Here is a 22390-nt window from a genome sequence, read left to right on the forward strand (position 1 = left end):
AACGAAGCAGGGCAAAGGCTAATAGAGTTTTGCCAGAACACGCTGGTCATAGCAAAAACACAAGAGAAGACTCTACACATGGACATCACCAGATGGTCAACACTGAAATCAGACTGATTATATTCTTTGCAGCCAAAGATGGAGAAGCTCTATACAGTCAGCAAAAACAAGACCGGGAGCTGACTGTGGCTCAGATCATGAACTCCTTATTGCCAAATTCAGACTTAAATTGAAGAAAGTAGGGAAAACCACTAGACCATTCAGGTATGACCTAAATCAAATCCCTTATGATTATACAGTGGAAGTGAGAAATAGATTTAAGGGACTAGATCTGATAGAGTGCCTGATGAACTATGGACTGAGGTTCATGACACTGTACAGGATTCAGGGATCAAGACCATCCCCATGGAAAAGAAATGCAAAAAAGCAAAATGGCTGTCTGGGGAGACCTTACAAATAGCTGTGAAAAGAAGAGAAGTGAAAAGCAAAGGAGAAAAGGAAAGATATAAGCATCTGAATGCAGAGTTCCAAAGAATAGCAAGAAGAGCTAAGAAAGCCTTCCTCAGCGATCAATGCAAAGAAATAGAGGAAAACAACAGAATGGGAAAGACTAGAGATCCCTTCAAGAAAATAAGAGATAACAAGAGAACATTTCATGCAAAGATGGGCTTGATAAAGGACAGAAATGGTATGGACCTAACAGAAGCAGAAGATATTAAGAAGAGGTGGCAAGAATACACAGAAGAACTGTACAGAAAAGATCTTCATGACCAAGATAATCACAATGGTGTGACCACTGACCTAGAGCCAGACATCCTGGAATGTGAAGTCAAGTGGGCCTTAGAAAGCATCACTATGAACAAAGCTAGTGGAGGTGATGGAATTCCAGTTGAGCTATTCCAAATCCTGAAAGATGATGCTGTGAAAGTGCTGCACTCAATATGCCAGTAAATTTGGAAAACTCAGCAGTGGCCACAGGACTGGAAAAGGTCAATTTTCATTCCAATCCCAAAGAAAGGCAATGCCAAAGAATGCTCAAATTACTACACAACTGCACTCATCTCACACGCTAGTAAAGTAATGCTCAAAATCCTCCAAGCCAGGCTTCAGCAATACGTGAACCGTGAATTTCCAGATGTTCAAGCTGGTTTTAGAAAAAGCAGAGGAACCAGAGATCAAATTGTCAACATCTGCTGGATCATGGAAAAAGCAAGAGAGTTCCAGAAAAACATCTATTTTTCTTTAATGAGTACGCCAAAGCCTTTGACTGTGTGGATCACAATATATTGTGGAAAATTCTGAAAGAGATGGGAATACCAGACCACCTGACCTGCCTCTTGAGAAACCTATATGCAGGTCAGGAAGCAACAGTTAGAACCGGACATGGAACAACTGACTGGTTCCAAATAGGAAAAGGAGTACATCAAGGCTGTATATTATCACCCTGCTTATTTAACTTATATGCAGAGTACATCATGAGAAACCCTGGGCTGGAAGAAACACAAGCTGGAATCAAGATTGCTGGGAGAAATATCAATAACCTCAGATATGCAGATGACACCACCCTTATGGCAGAAAGTGAAGAGGAACTAAAAAGCCTCCTGATGAAAGTGAAAGAGGAGAGTGAAAAAGTTGGCTTAAAGCTCAACATTCAGAAAACTAAGATCATGGCATCTGGTCCCATCACTTCATGGGAAATAGATGGGGAGACAGTAGAAACAGTGTCAGACTTTGTTTTTCTGGGCTTTAAAATCACTGCAGATGGTGACTGCAGCCATGAAATTAAAAGACACTTACTCCTTGGAAGGAAAGTTATGACCAACCTAGATAGCATATTCAAAAGCAGAGACGTTACTTTGCCAACAAAGATCCGTCTAGTCAAGGCTATGGTTTTTCCAGTGGTATGTATGGATGTGAGAGTTGGACTGTGAAGAAAGCTAGGCACAGAAGAATTGATGCTTTTGAACTGTGGTGTTGGAGAAGACTCTTGAGAGTCCCTTGGACTGCAAGGAGATCCAACCAGTCCATCCTAAACGAGATCAGTCCTGGGTGTTCTTTGGAAGGAATGATGCTGAAGCTGAAACTCCAGTACTTTAGCCACCTCATGCGAAGAGTTGACTCATTGGAAAAGACTCTGATGCTGGGAGGGATTGGGGGCAGGAGGAGAAGGGGATGACAGAGGATGAGATGGCTGGATGGCATCACCGACTCGATGGATGTGAGTTTGAGTGAACTCTGGGAGTTGGTGATGGACAGAGATGCCTGGCATGCTGCGGGGTCACAAAGAGTCGGACATGACTGAGCAACTGAACTGAACTGAATAGCATCAAATTCATAAGTTGTCTACAAAGATCAAACTAACTTCAATAAATAAGGCTTTGTAAAAGCTCTATGCACATATGCCCACCTGCTAATGTCTTCCAGGAAGGTCTGGGGAAGGATGTAAGATTAAGGTAGAACTTGGAGTCATATTGCAAAGGCTAAAGGAAGCCTATTGCCAATAATCAATATTGTGAATAAATAATTAACTATGTCATCATTTAACTATGATTTCCTGAAGTCCAAAGCTCAGTTCACCTCAACTTTTCCATGGGCAACACCTTCTTGGTTGTCAGGATGCCTTTTCACAGATTTTATATATATATATATATATATGAAATTGGGTTACAGAATGCCTCCCCAGTCCTCATCGTAAGTTTTATTTCATGAGAATTCTCTGTGGCCTCAGAATCAAAATGCTGGAAGGAAAAAGTTGACACTACTTTACATTCAGTGAACTTGGCATTTCACTCAAGTAAGATGCCCTTCATTTCTAGTCATTTCTGTGAGCTCTTTAAGAAGATGGACCATGAAGACAGAGGGACAAGATGGGCATGAAGGAGAGGCAGACAAAAGGCCAAGTCCCCAGGCTGGCTCTTGAGCATTTCAAGCACCTGAACTTAATCTGTGTGACAGGAACGTGGTGTCATTTGATATGAATGCCACCAGCCACATACTTTTCTTTAAAAGCTTTTATACGCCCACCCCTGGCTCCCTCTATTATTCCAGCCTCAAAAGCAAAGGGTCAAGTTTTAACAACTCCGGTTACAAAAGGCCTGAGTGCTGGTTAGGGTAAAGGATATGTGTGTGGTGTATGTATGTGTGTGTGTGTGTGTGTGTGTGTGTGATATTCTTGACTTTACAGCAATTATTTACCAGCTGAGTGACTGGGCCCCTGGTTTGCTTCAGGTGCTGTCTGCCAGCAGTTCACTGCCCAGAGTCTCAGTTTTCCTTATTACAACCATCTCTTGCTTCCTGTTTACCCTTGGTAAAGAGACCAGGTTTCATGCCTGCAGGCCCACATTCCTTTGCTGAGCAGGTTTTCCAAGCCTCAGGCTACAGGTTTCACCCTCCCGTTGTAGCAAGCGAAGCATGTTGAAATAAAAAGTAAGCCCATCCAACACCCAACAACGGAAACCACTTGGGAAGCCGCACAACTGAACAGAATGTTTATATCATCCTTGCACGATTATTTGGAATTATCTTTATAGATACACTGTGACTGTGAGTATGTTCAGGAGTATAGAGCAAAAAAGGAGACTGAGGCAGAAGCTTTTTTTCCTACAAATTCTAATTTCTATCCTCATCCTATTCCATTTCCCCAACCCTCCCCATGCATATATGCACATGCACGCACACACACATACGCACACACACATACACACACACACTTTAAACTCTAGCTTAAGTGAATGACTCTTTGTCCAAGAACATCTTATACATGTTTGTAATTTGCAGCTTCTAATCATGTTTCTTTTACTTAAAATGTCTTTCTGCATCTGCTTTGATGGCTAAATCACTCTTGAGTTTCATTCACATCAAATGTTATCACATTTGTTAACTTCTGGACTTATCCTTTTTGCTGGGCTCTGATAGAACCTTTTGATTCTATCAACAGTATTTGTACATTAAATTATAATTTTTTAAGTACCATTTTTGCATTCTCCCTCTAGACTATAAATGTCTGGAGGGCAAAATCTGTTTTATTCTTCTTGCCATCCCCACAAGTAGGGCTTCCCTGGTGGCTCAGCGGTAAAGAATCTGTCTGCCAATGCAGGAGACACAAGTTCGATCCCTGGGTTCCAAAGAGCCCCTGGAAAAGGAAATGGCTACTCTAACATTCTTGCCTGGAAAATCCAATAGACAGAGGAGCCTGGCAGAATACAGTCCATGGGGTCACAAAAGGGTAAGACACAACTCAGCAACTCAACAAACAACAAAATTCCAATGAGTATCCACTGCATTGCTCTGCATATATTAACAGTATGCCAGGTGGACACTTAACAAATATTTGTTAAGGAATGCCATGGCAATCCAATGGTTAGGACTCAGTGATTTCATTGTCAAGACCAATGAAATTAGTCATTCAATCTAGGTTCAATCCTAAGTCAGGGAATGAAGACTCCAAAAGCCGAGCAGCCAAACAATTAAAATAACAAAAATAATCAAATAAATATTTGTTCAGTCTATGTGGTGGGAAACCAAGGGGTTAAGAATATAAAGTTACATTTGATTACTAAAATATTGGTTCAGTTTCATAATTCTCTCAAAAATAAGAAGAAAGATGCCAGACAAAAGTAAAAAAGGTTTGGTCTGTGGCTCACTTTGATTAGGCAATAGAGCATTCATGATCTATTCACTATTATTGTAAAGCTCTGGACTCAATCACTAGTTCCTCTCAACAAGACTCTCCCCACAATCAAAGAATCCATTAAGACAATGTGAAATCAAGCGCAGTAATCAGTTAGATCCTTGGTCTATAATTTGCTTAATAAATACTACTCTGTAACCTGTCTTCACTGATTAAACTCACTTTAATTGTTCCTGCAAATTGCAAGCCCTCCAAGCTTCATGTAGATTAAAGAATATATCACAGGATTCCTTTAACTGCCCCTTATCCATCATGCCTCTAATTATGGGTAGCCATAGCAATGGTGGCTTAAGTTAATTTTCAAAACATGGAGCTAGTCTTGAAGGTTCAAATTAGTCGAGATTCTGACCATTTAACTGGGCCTATGTAAGTGTCCAAAGAATGACCTCTTGATGTCAGAGGGCCAAAAACTCCACCCTCAGATCATGCTGATGCTGCCATTTTCTGAATATGCATACGAAGAAGCAGCAGTTAACTCAGGTATGCCTGCATGGAACACGGATCGCCTCAGCTTTTTCTTGCCTCCAATCACTTTTCTCCATGCCTCAGACCACCCTGCTTCTTTATCTCATAAATATCTCAAGCCTCTTGGGTTTGGGGAGGCAGATTGGAGATCTGTTCTCTTTTCTTCTCTTTTGGCTTCCTTAGGAAGAAATCCTTTCTCTGCAGAAAACCTCAGCATCTAAGCATTTGGCTTGCTGTGCATTGGGCAAATGAAACTAATTCCGTAACAAATGGTTAAAAGAAGAAAGATACGGCTAGAAGTTGCAAATATAAAGTGGATGAAACAATTAAGAATAACTGACCTTGGTTGTAAAAATATGATATCATATCCTACCCTATCATATATCATAGCCATGACTATGAATATGCACACACACATAGAGACTTCCTTCTGGTTTTTAGGCATTTCCTTGAGCATTAACAAATTATTTGAATGTGGAAATACAGTTATTATTATAAGACCTCAGTCAATTCACTTAACCACTGTAAGAACCTTCACTTTTAAAGTGGAGGTAGCATTCTGACCTCAAAGAGTTTTTGTTAGTTGAATTACATGAAAACATGCAAACTGTAATCAATAAATATCATGTAATTACAACAAAGGTCTGTCTAGTCAAGGCTATGGTTTTTCCTGTGGTCATGTATGGATGTGAGAGTTGGACTGTGAAGAAAGCTGAGCACCGAAGAATTGATGCTTTTGAACTGTCGTGTTGGAGAAGACTCTTGAGAGTCCCTTGGACTGCAAGGAGATCCAACCAGTCCATTCTGAAGGAGATCAGCCCTGAGATTTCTTTGGAAGGAATGATGCTAAAGCTGAAACTCCAGTACTTTGGCCACCTCATGTGAAGAGTTGACTCATTGGAAAAGACTCTGATTGGGGCCGGAGGAAAAGGGGACGACAGAGGATGAGATGGCTGGATGGTATGTGTGAGTCTGAGTGAACTCCGGGAGTTAGTGATGGACAGGGAGGCCTGGCATGCTGCGATTCATGGGGTCACAAAGAGTCGGACACGACTGAGCAACTGAACTGAACTAAATTACAAAATTTATATGAAATTATTATGTCTTGTAATAATAAAAGCAATACCAAAATTGTTTCTATTTTCACAAATGTTTATACAAGTAATGCAAAGTATGTGAACGCGCAGATTGAAAAAGTTGGTAAGGCTTGGAAGTAAGCAACAATATCTGGAAAGAGGCCACTTGACTATCATACTTATCAGATGTAGAAATGATGTAGAGTTAGTGAGACAGGTAAAAGAAGTAGTGAATTTTGACATAGTATTTCATAAATTGATGGGCATTTTTTAGATCAATGCTGAAGGACTTAGAGATAGTATGAATTTGAATTTGAATGCAATTTACCCATTAATGCTCCTTCCTCAGGTACCTTTTAGCCCAATCAATCCCATGACTCAGCTTTGCCCCGGTATTGTATGATCTGACAACTATTACCAGTTCAACTTTGTCTCCTGAGCTTCAAACAGACCTAAATTTCTAACTTCCTGGCAACCAGCTCAACTCCACATTTCATGAACATTTCAAACTCAACATGTCCTAAACAGAATCCCCATACCTACTCTTCTTTTAGTTCTCTCCATTTAAATTAATGGACTCACCATCTACCAAAACAGACTACCATCTTTGACTTCTTCTCATTCACCTACCATATCCTATCAGTTATCTTCTTCCAGTGATATCCTGAATATCTCAAGATTTCTTCATCTCTCTCCATTCCTAGCACCCCTAATGTAGTTTAGGTACTTATATGTACCATATGAGCCAATACAATTATGGTGAGAAATACACAAGATTCAACTCCAGCTAAGCTATCTGTGTCTAAGACACTCCATGCACTTTCAACTGTCTCCACATCTTTGCATCTGATCCAAACTTCTTTTTCCGTTCTTTAATATTTATTTTAAAATGTTTGTATTTTTATCTGCTTCCTCTATTAAACAATGCCTTCCACAAAGGCAAGAATCTTGTCTCATTCATATTTGTATTCTTAATCACAATCATAATACCCACAACTTGTAGGTACTAGAAAACATTTGTCAAACAAAGAGATTCCAAGTGCTGTAGAATAAAAGACTCTGAGTAAAAACAAAACAAAAAAAAATGAATTTTATAAATGTACTTTTAAAAATAAATTATTCCATTAGATAGTAAATAATTTGAAATTTTTGACTGTGGAGAGCTCAGTTCCACATAATTTCCTCTCTTCTGCCATTGTGGGTTTCCTAAATTGAATTAGGGCTTCCCTCAAAGCTCAGTTGGTAAAAAAAATCTGCCTGCAATGCAGAAGGCCCCAGTTTGATTCCTGAATTGGGAAGATCCCCTGGAGAAAGGATAGGCTACCCATTCCAGTATTCTTGGGCTTCCCTTGTGGATCAGCTGGTAAAGAATCTGCCTGCAATGTGGGAGACCTGGGCTCGATCCCTGGGTAGGGAAGATCCCCTGGAGAAGGCTACCCACTCTGGTATTCTGGCCTGAAGAAAGAGTCAGACAAAGAGTCAGACATGACTGAGTGACCTTCATTTTCAAATTGAATTAAATTGCTTCAGGTATTTCATTTAGTTACGCACTTTCGCCATATTCTTTTACTTTTCCCTATTTCATTTACTAGAGAAATTTAAAAAAGGCAGTTTAAATCACCCTTTAAAAATTGTATTATACCAAAATATTCATATAAAAGGAATTCTATATCCCCAGAATTACTATTCTTATTTATACTTTTGCTTTAATATAACTGAGAATTAATCAAAGCCAATTTTGGAAAAAGTCCTAAACACAAATAACTTTGTGACATAAAAACCAACAACAAAAGAGAAAACAAGACACAAAGAACTGGATCAGAGCAGTCATCATCTCATATCCCAGACTGAGATCACTTGTTTTCTTAGAGATCTGGGACTCAGGGTGGCCTTTGACTAAGAAATGGTTTGGCAAATGAAGGTTCCAGACTGTTTATAGGAAGAAAAGAAGACTTTGAAAGAATAGTTGAATGAGAAAATCCTTAAAGAAAATACACTTAACAGATTCACAAAGTAGTTTGATTGACTGAAAACCAACCAATTAATCAACCACTTGCCCTGCTCATACCCATGTATGCACAAGTGTGTGTGCACACACACATACACACACACACACAAACACACACACCACCCCTATTCTTACTTCTATCTAAGGAGAGCTATATGAACCTCAAGTTTCCCTTGGCTGATAGGAAGTCTTGGGCAAAATGTAATGTTCCAGTCTACTAGCTGCATTCATGTATATTTAGGGGGTAGTTATTCTACCACATTACTTTGCCAAAAAAGGTTCATCTAGTCAAGGCTATGGTTTTTCCTGTGGTCATATATGGATGTGAGAGTTGGACTGTGAAGAAGGCTGAGCGCCGAAGAATTGATGCTTTTGAACTGTGGTGTTGGAGAAGACTCTTGAGAGTCCCTTGGACTGCAAGGAGATCCAACCAGTCCATTCTGAAGGAGATCAGCCCTGGGATTTCTTTGGAAGGAATGATGCTAACGCTGAAACTCCAGTACTTTGGCCACCTCATGCAAAGAGTTGACTCATTGGAAAAGACTCTGATGCTGGGAGGGATTGGGGGCAGGAGGAGAAGCAGACGACAGAGGATGAGATGGCTGGATGGCATCACTGACTCGATGGACGTGAGTCTGAGTGAACTCCGGGAGTTGGTGATGGACAGGGAGGCCTGGCGTGCTGCGATTCATGGGGTCGCAAAGAGTCGGACACGACTGAGCGACTGATCTGATCTGATCTGATTCTACCACAACCCCTTTTTTAAACTTTCTCTCTTATATTGGAGTATAGCCAATTAACAAAGTTGTGATAGTTTCAAGTGAATAGTAAAGGGACTTAGCCATATGTATACATGTATCCATTCTCCCCTAAACTCCCCTCCCATCCAGGCTGCCACTTAACATTGAGCAGAGTTCCCTGTGCTATACAGTAGGACCTTGTTTTCACTCCCTTTTGATATTTTATTTTTCATCTTCCTTTTAAAGTATTCAATTTTATTTCTATATGGCAGAAAAAAATAAAGCACTATCGAGTATTAGAGCCATGCAGTGGTATTTCTCTGAAGGTAACAGAACTTGTTTTTCAGTCCTTTACCCTGTTCTTCCAGCAAAGAACACTCAGAGAATAAGTGCTTAAAGATACCAGGTATGAGAAATAAGAGAAGACTTGGCCCAGAAAGTGATGGATGCCATAACCAAAGCAGGTGGTATTTATTTTTGACTTGTAATAAAAAAGAGTGACTACTACTTCAAAATATATATTATATTAATTATTAGAACCAGATTCCCTTTAAAGGCAGGAAATGGCTTTGGAAACATACATTATTAAGTTCTTTCAGTTGGATTAACATGTGTTAAAAAAAAAAGAAACAGATAAATGACTCTGCACTTTAATAAGGAAGAGGAAAAGAACAGGAGTTTGGGGGAGAACAAGAGCAGGAAAGAGAAGACGAGATTCTGAAGCAATGCATCTGAGCATTACTGTTAATAATGTCTTTTAAAAATAAGATCCAATATTCCATCTGAAGGTCTGGGCATTATTGTGATGTACATTCCTATCGTATCTCCCAGAAGCTCTGAGTGAGTCTTCTCTCATGTATATGTCTTTGTGTCAGGGTTATGTTGTTCTATATGACTTTGGGTAGTTAAGAGTCAGACTAGGGGCTGATGTTGATGCTTGGGTTGAGGTATGGTGAATTAGGAGAATGACATAATCCATACAGTGAACTAATTTAGTGCCTTCAAGTGCTTGACATCAGAGGCAAACCTTGAGACCATAAGCCACTGAAGACATCTAAATAAATCTTAAAAAGACCCTTGCCTTTTGCTGAGAGCCAGAATGGGATTCTAGCCAACTTCACTTATGTGTTAGAGGGAAAGAAGACCCCCCTCTAGCCTCTAATCACATATATTTTGCCTCCGATCCTTTTTGTAAAATAATGGATTTATCAATTAAAATTATTTGTTTATACACATACACACTTGCTTACATGAAGAAGTCTGTTTAAAATGAAGCAAGAAATAGAATATATGCCATCCAACCATAAAAGGACTTAAATGCAGACTGCCATATTTTGAATTTATAGCAAATAAAGAATTATGATATTCTAAAATGATGTGACAGCCTATAAAGATAAAATAGAAAGGACAGAGAAGGCAAGAATTTCAAAGCCCTTATGTATATTCTTATATATATATATATATGGTTTTGTTGAAAATATAAAGGCTGATTTTTCACTGCATTTATAGCTCTGTTTTACTTTCTGACTATTCAGAGTGTCCAAGGACAGCTTAAGTCTCCCTGCTGCTGCTGCTAAGTTGCTTCAGTTGTGTCCAACTCTGTGTGACCCCACAGATGCCCTCCCACCAGGCTCCCCCGACCCTGGGATTCTCCAGGCAAGAACACTGGAGTGGGTTGCCATTTCCTTCTCCAGTGCATGAAAGTGAAAAGTGAAAGTGAAGTCGCTCAGTCGTGTCCGACTCTTAGCGATCCCATGGACTACAGCCTAGCAGGCTCCTCCGTCCACGGGCTTTGCCAGGCAAGAGTACGGGAGTGGGGTGCCGTTGCCTTCTCCATAAGTGTCCCTAGGAAAGTTGAAATAATAGTAGAAGGGGACCTCTCAGCCATCTGAGACAAAATTAAAATCTACTTGGGAAGATGAGATTTAAAGACATAAAAAATACTCTTAATTTCTTTATAATTTATGGAGCATTTATATATACTTTATCCCATTTAACCTTACAATGGCCCAGTGAGGTTCAGAGGAAAGGCAGTTGTTCATCATGTTCATTTTAGAGATAATACTACCAAGGCCTAGAGGAAAAAAGTAATTAAACATGATCACAGAGCTATATCTGACTTCCTACTTAACACTACTCTACATTCCTTCTCTGAATAAAATAATTATAATTTAATTATACACAGAAAATTCTATATACACTGGAAGCAATAGACATAGATGAACACAAGTATTGCAATTTTTCAACAATATTACACTATAATTTTTGCTAAGAAATTAGCAAGAGGAAATAGCATCATATGGTTAATATAAATACTATGCATTCTTTCTAATATAAAACAGCTCCACTGTTTACTAAAAAAAATTCTATAAACCTATTATAGCTTTTGTCTATGTAAAACCCAGGTTGAATCTTATCATTTTTTTAACAGTACATGTTTTTAAAGCACATAGATTCTCCACAAAAACTAATTTAAGAGAGATGCCCAAGCTGCCTCCTACCTTGCAAATTTCGAGAAACTTCTCACTTGTGTATTTCATAGGGTGCTCAGTGAAGGTAGCAAAAGGCATCTCAGTGGACCACGGATTCCAGCGGACTAACAGTGGCTGTTGCTCAGGACTCCCCCAGTAGATCCTAAGGCCTTCTCCTTGTCTCCTGCAAGAAAGAAGCTTTCCCTTAGATTAGTCATCTTCATTAGATTAAACCAAAAAAGAAAAGGATGCAAAGGAAATATACCACCCCAGTCAGCCTTTGTATTGATGCTGAGATAAGAGGCTGACCTACCAACTAGCTGAATTCTTCCAAGGAATTTAAGAAGAAAGACAAGGATGGATTTGGTCTCAAACATGATGAGTGAGGGACAGAGAGGCCTGGTGTGCTGCAGTCCATGGGGTCATGAAGACACAACTTGGCAACTGAACAACAACAACATGATGAGTTCAAGGTGTTGTTGAGAATTCTGTAGATTAATGCTTGGTTGGAAATGTTACTCTGGTGTTCTGGACAGAAACCAAGGCTGGAAATAAGCATACTGAAGTTATGCCAATATTCTGATGGTCAAAGCTAAAAGAGAAAGGAAGAAAGTAAGAGTCAAGGTGGCAGGACAGGAATCGAAACATGGAAGACATAGTCAACATGGGAGATGGTTTCAAGGAGAAGGAAGATAATAGCAACTATAGAATCTACCAAGCAGTAAAACCAGGCAACAAATGACTGAGAAAAGACATTGGGACTTCTGTAGAAGAAGGGGATATTTGATCTTTAAGAGAACTGATGGCCAATTTAAAATGCCCTGTGACCTCAGCTTTTATGTCTCCTGGTTCTCTGTTCTCTGCACACATTTCATCCACCAGAATTGCAGCAACACACATGCCAGAGCTCTGCCTGGTCACAGTTCTGATCCACAGTATGTGGGAGGCACCACTGTCTTTTAGAGGCCAAGCCCATTTAGTAAACCCAAGTGCAGAGCAAGAGAAAGTAGGTTTGGGAGTGATGATAGGAAGGGAGTTGTGGGAGGGGAATGTGGTCTCACTGAATAACAAGTCTGTAATCTCTGTGGCCTCTTCTTTTTGCTGGTACCCTTCAGAATTTACAGTTTGTGGTTTTAGACATTTCTGAATGCAAAGAGGTCCCTGGAGGTTAAGCCAATCTCAGGTGCTTTGCATTCGACAAGCTTTAAAACTAAGTTACCTGTAATTCTAAGCAGCCCCATGGAACATCACAGAGCTCTCATTTCTTCTAGAAATTAAATCCTGGGATCTAGAAGGAAAAACCAGAGCTCAACTGTGATACCTTCACAAAGCTGTCACTTCCTGTATTAAGGATAGATTCCTTTAGGAATGTCATTGTGGTTTTCAAATGTTTATCCATGTAGAGATGTGTATAAACACAACCTCACACCTACATATAAAACACCCCAATTGGCCTCAGCTTCTTTTACAAAAGGGAAGTAAGAAAAGAGCCTGGAACATTCTGCTGCCCAATTCTCAGATTTTTGATGATTCTATCTGAAGGCTGATATCCAGCCTTTTTTTTTTTTTTTTTGTCCTTAATCCTTTGCCCAGGAAGGAGAAAAAAAGAAAAGAGAGAAAAATTAAAATATCATTGAATATCGCTAAAGTTCCCTTTTTGCTGGTTCATTTTCTTAGCTGCTATACTGGCTTCCTTGATGGCTCAGAGGGTAAAGAATCTGACTGCAATGCAGGAGACACAGCAGATGGGGTTCGACCCCTGGATACAACAGATCCTCTGGAGGAGGAAATGGATACCCACTCCAGTATTCTTGCCTGAAAACTCTCATGGCCAGAGAAGCCTTGTGGCATTCAGTCTATGGGGCTGCAAAAGAGTCAGACACGACTGAGTATACACACTGATATTTATCTCCCCCCTGACCCTCCCGTACTTTACCTCATTCCTTTTTTTCCCTGGCCTGATAATAAGCCTTAAACTCAATGAATATTCTATGTATGCTGGTTAATGGAGCATTCTGGCTTGAGTCCATTAAAATAAATTGCATGATGCAATTATTTACTACTTCATATGTCGATTCATGTACTAGGTGCAATTTTCCTTTTATCCAAAGGGGATGAAAATTTGCCAAGATAGCTTTCCCAGTAAACATAGTTTATATTCTTTCACTTTAGGGAAACCCCCAAAGGAAGTTTAAAAGCATGAAATTCAACAGGGACCCTATTTCTAAGCAACCGATCAATTTGAGTGTGGCAATGCCTTTCAGAGATGTAGTACACTACTTCTAAATAGACAAGTTCAGCCAACCTTCTCTCCTGAACTCCAGGGGTGATAGCTGGGAAGAGAAATCTACAACTGAGCAGTTTCTCTAAAGGTAAAACTAAGGTGGCATTTCTCAGCAAATCTTTTAGAACTAGAGTGCCATAAAAATCTATCATATTCTGTCAAACATCATTGAGGCAACTGTGGAGAATATGACCAGGAATGCTTTATTAAACAGTTATATGTGGTACCATGGGAGTGGTCATCCGAGGGGAGGGAATAGAATAAAAAATGCAGCAAACAAGAAGTCAGGGAGTACTGAGGAAGAGTCTTGGTTTTGACACTTAATGCTGTGTGACTATACAGCCAAGCTCATTTCTCTTTCTGAATCTCAATTTCCCCATCTTTCCTTCAGGGTGTCTCCATATGGTGATATTTCATGACCTCAGTAACTCTGTGTAGATGGTGTAGACAGCTATTGTCATGATGCTACTAGCATTACCCAGTCAAGGACATACAAGATCTACAAGAAACCTATGGATTGTGGCTTCTTTAGTTTAGGAACATCAACTTAGCCCCACTGAGGAGAACACGTCTTCTGCTGCAAAACCCTCACCCAGTATGGTTCCCTCACTCCTCAGGAACTTTAGCACCTACCACAATGTTTTACAAACATGGGAAAGAACAAATCAGGCACCTTGCGGTGGAGCAATAGTTTAAGGTTTATAAACTGTAGAATCTCAGAGCCCAAAGGGCTTTTGGAAGATAGAACTGAGTGCCTTCTTTCTGGAGATGAGAAAACTGAGTCTTAGAAAGGACCAAGGCTTGCCTGAAGCATCACTACACACAGGGGTGACCTGGTGAGAGCCCTGGTCTCTCAAGATTCCATTTAGGGGTCTTTTCACCATCCTGGGCTATAGTTACAAAATACCTCCCAAGTTAAGCTCCTGCCATTACACAATGCAGCATCATTTCCAACAGACACAGAGATAAAAGAATTGCCTAAAGGAGCCAGCCGTAATCTGTGGGCACAAAGCCTGCCCAGGGATCCCAGGTAAAGGTCAGAAAGCCCTGTCTCAAAAGGAGCTGTAAATTTTTATATACTCTTTTAACATTAGCAATTATGAGATTATAGGAAAATAAGTTAGCCCTAGAAGTATAGGGGGAATTTATAAAAATGTTATGTCACCAGGGTGAGAAGACTGGGTCTTTCTCATTGAGCTGCTCTGTTCAAATTAATCAACATGGGAGCATAGTCCCAGATAAATAATGCCAAAATCAAATTATTTAGCAAAGAAAATATGATAGCATTTTCAAAAACATACTCTAAGGGTAAACTTTGGCTTTCACTAGTTCTATGCCTTTGGACATTTCACATTGCCTTTCTGATAGTTCAGTTCAGTTCAGTTGAGTTGCTCAGTCATGTCCGACTCTTTGTGACCCCATGAATAGCAGCACACCAGGCCTCCCTGTCCATCACCAACTCCCGGAGTTCACTTAGACTCACGTCCATTGAGTCGGTGATGCCATCCAGCCATCTCATCCTCTGTCATCCCCTTCTCCTCCTGCCCCCAATCCCTCCCAGCATCAGAGTCTTTTCCAATGAGTCAACTCTTTGCATAAGGTGGGCAAAGTATTGGAGTTTCAGCCTCAGCATCAGTCCTTCCAATGTACACCCAGGACTGATCTCCTTTAGGATGGACTGGTTGGATCTCCTTGCAGTCCAAGGGACTCTCAAGAGTCTTCTCCAACACCACAATTCAAAAGCATCAATTCTTCAGCACTCAGCTTTCTTCACAGTCCAACTCTCACATCCAAACATGACCACTGGAAAAACCATAGCCTTGACTAGACAGACCTTTGTTAGCAAAGTAATGTCTCTGCTTTTTAATATGCAGTCTAGGTTGGTCATAACTTTCCTTCCAAGGAATAAGCATCTTTTAATTTCATGGCTGCAGTCACCATCTGCAGTGATTTTAAAGCCCAAGATAATAAAGTCTGTCACTGTTTCCAGTGTTTCCCCATCTATTTCCCATGAAGTGATGGGACCAGATGCCATGATCTGTTTTCTGAATGTTGAGCTTTAAGCCAACTTTTTCACTCTCCACTTTCACTTTCACCAAGAGGCTCCTTAGTTCTTATTACTTTCTGCCATAAGGGTGGTGTCATCTGCATATCTGAGGTTATTGATATTTCTCCCGGCAATCTTGATTCCAGCTTGTGCTTCTTCCAGCACAAGCTTGAAGCATTTCTCATGATATACTCTGCATATAAGTTAAATAAGCAGGGTGACAATATACAGCCTTGATGTACTCCTTTTCCTATTTGGAACCAGTCTGTGGTTCCAAATAGTTCCGGTTCTAACTGTTGCTTCCTGACCTGCATATAGGTTTCTCAAGAGGCAGGTCACGTGGTCTGGTATTCCCATCTCTTTCAGAATTTTCCACAGTTTATCGTGATCCACACAGTCAAAGGCTTTGGCATAGTCAATAAAGCAGAAATAGATGTTTTTCTGGAACTCTCTTGCTTTTTCCATGATCCAATAGATGTTGGCAATTTGATCTCTGGTTCCTCTGCCTTTTCTAAAACCAGCCTGAACATCAGGAAGTTCACGGTTCACATATTGCTGAAGTCTGGCTTGGAGAATTTTGAGCATTACTTTACTAGTGTGTGAGATGAGTGCAATTGTGTGGTAGTTTGAGCATTCTTTGGCATTGTCTTTCTTTGGGATTGGAATGAAAACTGACCTTTTCCAGTCCTGTGGCCCTTGCTGAGTTCTCCAAATTTGCTGGCATATTTAGGTAACCACAAGTTCATGAGGGACAAGAGGATAATAGATGAAAAAATGTTTTGTACACTGGAAGGTTCTGTCCAACTAGCAAATATTAAATTCCTATCATGTAGCATAATGCTTGCTGGGTATTGTTAGAGGCTGTCTTTCTTTTTTTTTTTTTTTTTTTTTGACTGTTATGAGCAATTTTATAAAAAATATTTTGATAGAAACAGGTGAAGTTCACTTCACAGGAAATAAGATAAAGAATATGACCAGGTTTAATCAGAACATTACCTGAGTCTTCAGCGCAGAGGTGCTAAAGTCTTCTATGCGTTACTTCACCTGTTAATCCCTTTTCCTCCATCTGATTCTGAGTCCCAGGGTATTTCTTATGTGTTCAGCTTCTGCTTCACACAAGTGTATTGATGTATATAATTTCCTGTGCATGCTCAGTCACTTCAGTTGTGTCCGACTCTTTTCGAATTCATGGACTGTAGCCCACCAGGCTCTTCTGTCCATGGGATTCTCCAAGCAAGAATACTGCAGTGGGTAGCCATGCCGTCCTCCAGGGGATCTTCTCAACCCAGCAATGATGGAACCCACGTCTCTTATGTCTTCTGCACTGGCAGGTGGTTTCTTTACCATTAGCACCACCCGGGAAGCCCATATGATTTCCTACTTAGACTTAAATCCATCAGAGAGACTCTCATTCACCTTATGACAACCTTTCAATTCTGTTCTTCAGACTGAATAAGCACAGTTCTGTAAAACTTTTCTAATAGATTAAAAATCATCTTTTAAATCACCTTAGAGATGGTTCTCTGCAACATTCCTAAGTTTTCTATCTTCAATTCCACGATTTAATCAGCAAATTCTCTCTGTGGTATATTATCAGGAGTAGAGAAATGGATAGGGTTCAATCCCTGAACTCTAGTGAAAGTGAAAGTGTTAGTCACTCAGTCGAGTCCAACTCTTTGTGATCCCATGGACTGTAGCCCACCAGGCTCCTCTGTCCATGGGATTCTCCAGACAATAATACTGGAGTGGGTTGCCATTTCCTTCTCCAGGGGATCTTCCTGACCCAGATATCAAATCCAGATCTCATGCATTGCAGGAGGATTCTTTATCACCTGAGCTACTAGGGAAAGTCTGAACTCTAGTAGCCCATGATCTTTTACTTTTGTCTGCTTCCCAGGCCTAAATAGGCACAGAAACCTGAATGTCCCATTACAGAAGCGCAGACGTTCACCTATTACAACTTATTGTGTTACCACTTTCTATCCTCAAAGAAACCAGCTGGATCTGGCCTCCATTACCACAGAAGTGGAAACAAGAAGGTATACATTTCACTTCTGGTAAATTTCAAAACCTCACAGAAAGGTACAGAAGTAGAAGAAAAAACCCATTAGGACTCGTAAGAACTTGGTAGAGGAAGAGGGTATATAACAGCTAAGGATTGTTAGGATCCTAGTATGACTGAGTTGGAAGGCTTTTTAGAGGCGAGTTTCTAGTTCTTGCATTTTATAGACATAAAAACTGAGGGCCAGAATTTTCAAAGACCAGAGTTCTTCCTTTAGTCATGTTAATTACATATTTGACTCAGTGACTCAGACGCAGAATTCTACTCAAATACAGTTGCAGGCAGGGTGGAAGGCCCAAGCAATTACTACTTTAAATCATCACAGCAGCCCAACAGATTTTTCCTCCTCCACCAAAAAAAAGCAAAGGCATATTGAAGAGAGGAGGCTTATACAGGAGAAGCTATCCTACAAGGTCCAAACGACCAATCATGGAAAACAAATATGGTTTAACAACACAAAAAGGAGTTCAAGTTCAATGGAGGGAAAACTTGCTTCAATTACAAGCTTTTTGAGACATGAATTATTTTTGTCAGAAAGACTCCTCTCCTTTAAGTCATTTTTAGCTGAACTAGAAAAACATGCCAACCAGTCTGGGTTAATTTGCTCATTCCACACATTTTTTCTGTCCTCGGAGAAAACTGTGCGTCCTTTTGCACAATGCGATACAGTCAACATCCTTTCCCAGGACGACCCCCACCCCTGCAGCTTCTATCCAGGCTTTCACAGATGCTGTGCCGAGGTATAAAGTATCTGTTTAAAGCACCGAATGAGGAGGCCAGTACGCAGAAAGAGAGACATGGCGGCTTCCGTGACTACCTCCGTCAGCCGCCCCTCCTTCCTACTCATCTCAAATCTCAAAGCTCCACCACAGAATTAAAAACATAGCTCCAGGCGGCAAACCGAGATTTATGAGGAAGCGCAGACATTAACTCTTGCTCTAAACGCAGGGCGTGTGCTTGTAAGTAGGGGTGAGCAAACAGAGGGAGGCCGCGCAGGAGGAGAGGGGCGGGCGGGCAGCCAGGGGGAGAGGGTAGTTCAGAACAACACAGTGTGTTTTCTAAACGGCTCCTTTTCCCTACCTCCCGGTCTGTATTGTTACAAGGCAGGTTTCTAGGCCCCTGAAACGTTAGTCCCTTGCTTATTTAATCTGCACAAAAGCAGGACCGGGGTTGGCACCCTGGAGGGTATTCAATGCTCCTCTGCTCAATGAATGACCTCAGACGAAATATTTTCCATGACAAGAACCCAAAAGACGCTGGCACAGAGTCAGACAATAAGATCTGCAGAACGTGTTTACATTCTCTCTGTGTCCCCAGGCTGTTCCAAACCCATAGGCAGGTGCTGCCTTTATCTGCTCTCTTTGCTCACCTGGCTCCCTCCCACAAGTTTCCAGGGCCCTGGGCTCAGGGAGATTAACCATTTATTGGCATGGGGAATCAAGAAAGTTTGTTTCATGACGGAGAGGTCAATGATAAAGCAATAAACAGACCAACAATGTCTATAAAGAGAGAACTCAGGAGTAGTGTGGTGCTGGGACAGTAATTCTGAGTACAGTTAGGAGGCCTGCATTCAAAAGATGGATCTATTTGCTGAATAACTTAAAATATTTTCTTTTGTCTGGGCTCCAAGGGTCCTCTGTGAAACCAGATAGTTGAACTAGATCATTTCTAAGGTTCTTTTAAAGCCCATTAAATTATATCTGTGCAGAAAGACCAAAACAATGTTTATTACAGTTAGGGCTTCCCTGATGGCTCAGCAGGTAAAGAATACACCTGCAATGCAGGAGACACAGGCGATGCCGTTTGGATCCCCGAGTCAGGAAGATCCCCCGGAGGAGGAAATGGCAACTCACTCCACTATTCTTATTTGGAAAATTCCATTGACAGAGGTGCCTGGTGGGCTGTAGTTCTACGTGGTCACAAAGAGTTGGACACGACTGAGCACGGCGCACAGCATAGCACACTTTCTGAATGTTTGCATCCCCGCAGAAAAGTGAAAGTCGCTCAGTTGTGTCCGACTCTTTGTGACCTCATGGACTATACTGTCCAGGGAATTCTCCAGGCCAGAATACTGAAGTGGGTAGCATTTCCTTTCTCCAGGGGATCTTCGCAACCCAGGGATCAAACCCAGGTCCCCCACATTGTGAGCAGATTCTTTACCAGCTGAGCCACAAGGGAAACCCCTTGCATCCCCCCAGAATGTCTGTGTTAAAATCCTAAGCCCAAGGTGATGAAATTAGGGAGTGAAGCTTTGGGAGGTTAGGTCATGAGGGCCAAGGTCTCAGGAATAGGATTAGTGCTTTTATAAAAGAGACCCCAGAGAGGAGCTTCATCCTTCTGTTACGTGAGGACACAGAGAGAAGGCATCAGGTATGAGTCAGAAAGCAAGCTGTCACTGGATGGTGAATCTGCTGGCACCTTGATCTTGGACTTCCTGGGTTCCAGAATTATGAAATAAATTTGGGTTGTTTACAAAATACTCAGTCTCTGGTGTTTTGTTATAATAACCTCAAAAGACTAAGACACTCTTATTATAAAACAATAAAGGCATTGGATTAGATACCCTCTAGAAGACACTCCAACAATGCACATGTCTAGCATTTCTGACCAGAAAGAGACAAGGATTATCTACTTGTGGGTTTCACTTAAATGACGTACAGAAATATTTCACTTTCCAGAATTGATATGAATGGATTATTTGGGTGGATATCATTTTAAAACTTACATTCTTATTTTCTTACACAGTTTATATTAAAAATACCTAATTCTTTTATGGCTTAATAAAAATCATCGTGAACCCTAGATTTTAAGACATGAAAGGGATTTAATATTTGTGTGTGTCCTATGTCCTTCACTGCTTAATTTTGCCAAAACAGAGACTGAAGTTTAGAAGGGTACCTAGACGAATATTCAGACCTCCATAATACTTGCTATCCTCTAATGTTTTCCTTTATGAAGGTCAATTGTTATATATGAATAGTAAGGCTCTTACTCAAGCTCTAAAAGAGTCTGGACTGCGAAGTTTATTAGTTCTTATATCAGCTGTCTCTTCTCTCACCATCAGGCAGTCATTTCTCGCTGTTATCAATATTCCTGACTCCAGCAGTTCTTCTTTCTAATTTGCCATTTCTATACTTCTATTGACAGGCTAACTAGGAATGCATTCCTATTGGAGTCACGGGTAAATAATTAAACAAACAAAAAACCCTCTTTCTCAGGCCTTTTCCTAAAGGGAAATGTGTCCATTTTATAACAAAAGCTTTGGTTTCACAGTTGCAACTTAAATGGAAAGTTAATCCCATAAAGTAGAGAGTAAATTAGTTTTAGATAAAGGAGAAGAAACTGGTTCTTTTAGTCTTGGGCATCTAAATGCTCATGTTTTAGAAGTTCCATTTGGTGCTCCATGCTTGTCAGGGTAAAACAAATTGTGATCCTAGGATTCAAAATGATAACCTGCTTGCCACTGATGAAAATGACATGGAATTTGTCATCCTTAGAGACATACTCTGGTAGACTAGTGTTATAGTCTTTACTAGGAGCCTCATATTCTGATTCTTCCTTCAAACCTTTTAGACTATAACTCCCACAATATTTAACAATTGCTCTGAATGTCAACTTTGTCAGCAAATCCCCATTAACATTCCTCTATAAAGTTCAGAGAAATTATTCTGGATAAATTTGTAAGTAAGACTGAGTTAGGAACAGTCCCTAAGAGTTGAATCAAAGAAGTTTTCGTTTGTTTAATACATGTTTACAAATCTTCAACTTTGTGCTAAGTACCATGCAAAGAGTTTGAAGAACACATAACAAGTCTTCAAGAAACTCTAGAATAGCTTTGTAAAGCAGGTAGTCTTTAAGCTGGGGTTTGATGGATGTGAGGACTTTGATAAGTCAAGAAGGTGATTGAAAAAAAATAGCATTAAGTACACTGAAGACAGAGGAAATCATGAGAGCTAAGATCCAGTTGGGTTGAGGGTAGAGGAGAGAATCAGAGAAACAGAATATTTAATGTATGTATCATGATTTGTATTTTTATAATGTTCTTATTTCCACATGTGCTACATATAAATCATATAAGTAATGGAATATCACTAAACCATGAAAAATAATGAAATAATGTCATTTGCAGCAACATGGATGGACCTAGACATTATCACACTCAGTGAAGTAAATCATAGAGAGAAAGACAAATACCTTTGATATCACTTGTATGTGGAATCTAAAAGGAAATGATATAAACAAATTCATTTAAAACAGAACAGACTCACAGAGAAAATAATCTTATGATTACTAGAGGGCAAAGGGTGGGGATAAATTAGGAATTTAGGATTAACAGATACATACTACCATATATAAAATAGATAAACAGTAAAGACCCACTGCATAGCATAGGGAACTATACTCAGTATCTCATAATAACTGATAATGGAAAATAACCTGAAAAAGAATACATCTGTGTGTGTGTATATATATATATATATATATATATATATAAAAACAATCTTTTTCCTGTACAGCAGAAACTAACACCCTTTTACAAAATAAAA

The 22390-nt window shown here is 40.1% G+C and overlaps 1 protein-coding gene across 2 annotated transcripts in view; it reads right to left on the bottom strand.

Moving 5' to 3' along the window:
* The window catches only part of TPRG1 (tumor protein p63 regulated 1), a 363442-nt gene that overhangs the window by 18107 nt on the left and 322945 nt on the right, over positions 1-22390 (bottom strand). For both annotated transcript variants that reach the window (XM_055568736.1, XM_055568735.1), the window contains one exon: positions 11481-11634. In XM_055568736.1, the coding sequence (XP_055424711.1) occupies positions 11481-11634 (154 nt within the window). The remainder of the gene's footprint in view (positions 1-11480; positions 11635-22390) is intronic.

The sequence above is a fragment of the Bubalus kerabau genome, chromosome 2 (assembly GCF_029407905.1).
Source record: "Bubalus kerabau isolate K-KA32 ecotype Philippines breed swamp buffalo chromosome 2, PCC_UOA_SB_1v2, whole genome shotgun sequence".
Taxonomy (NCBI): domain Eukaryota; kingdom Metazoa; phylum Chordata; class Mammalia; order Artiodactyla; family Bovidae; genus Bubalus; species Bubalus kerabau.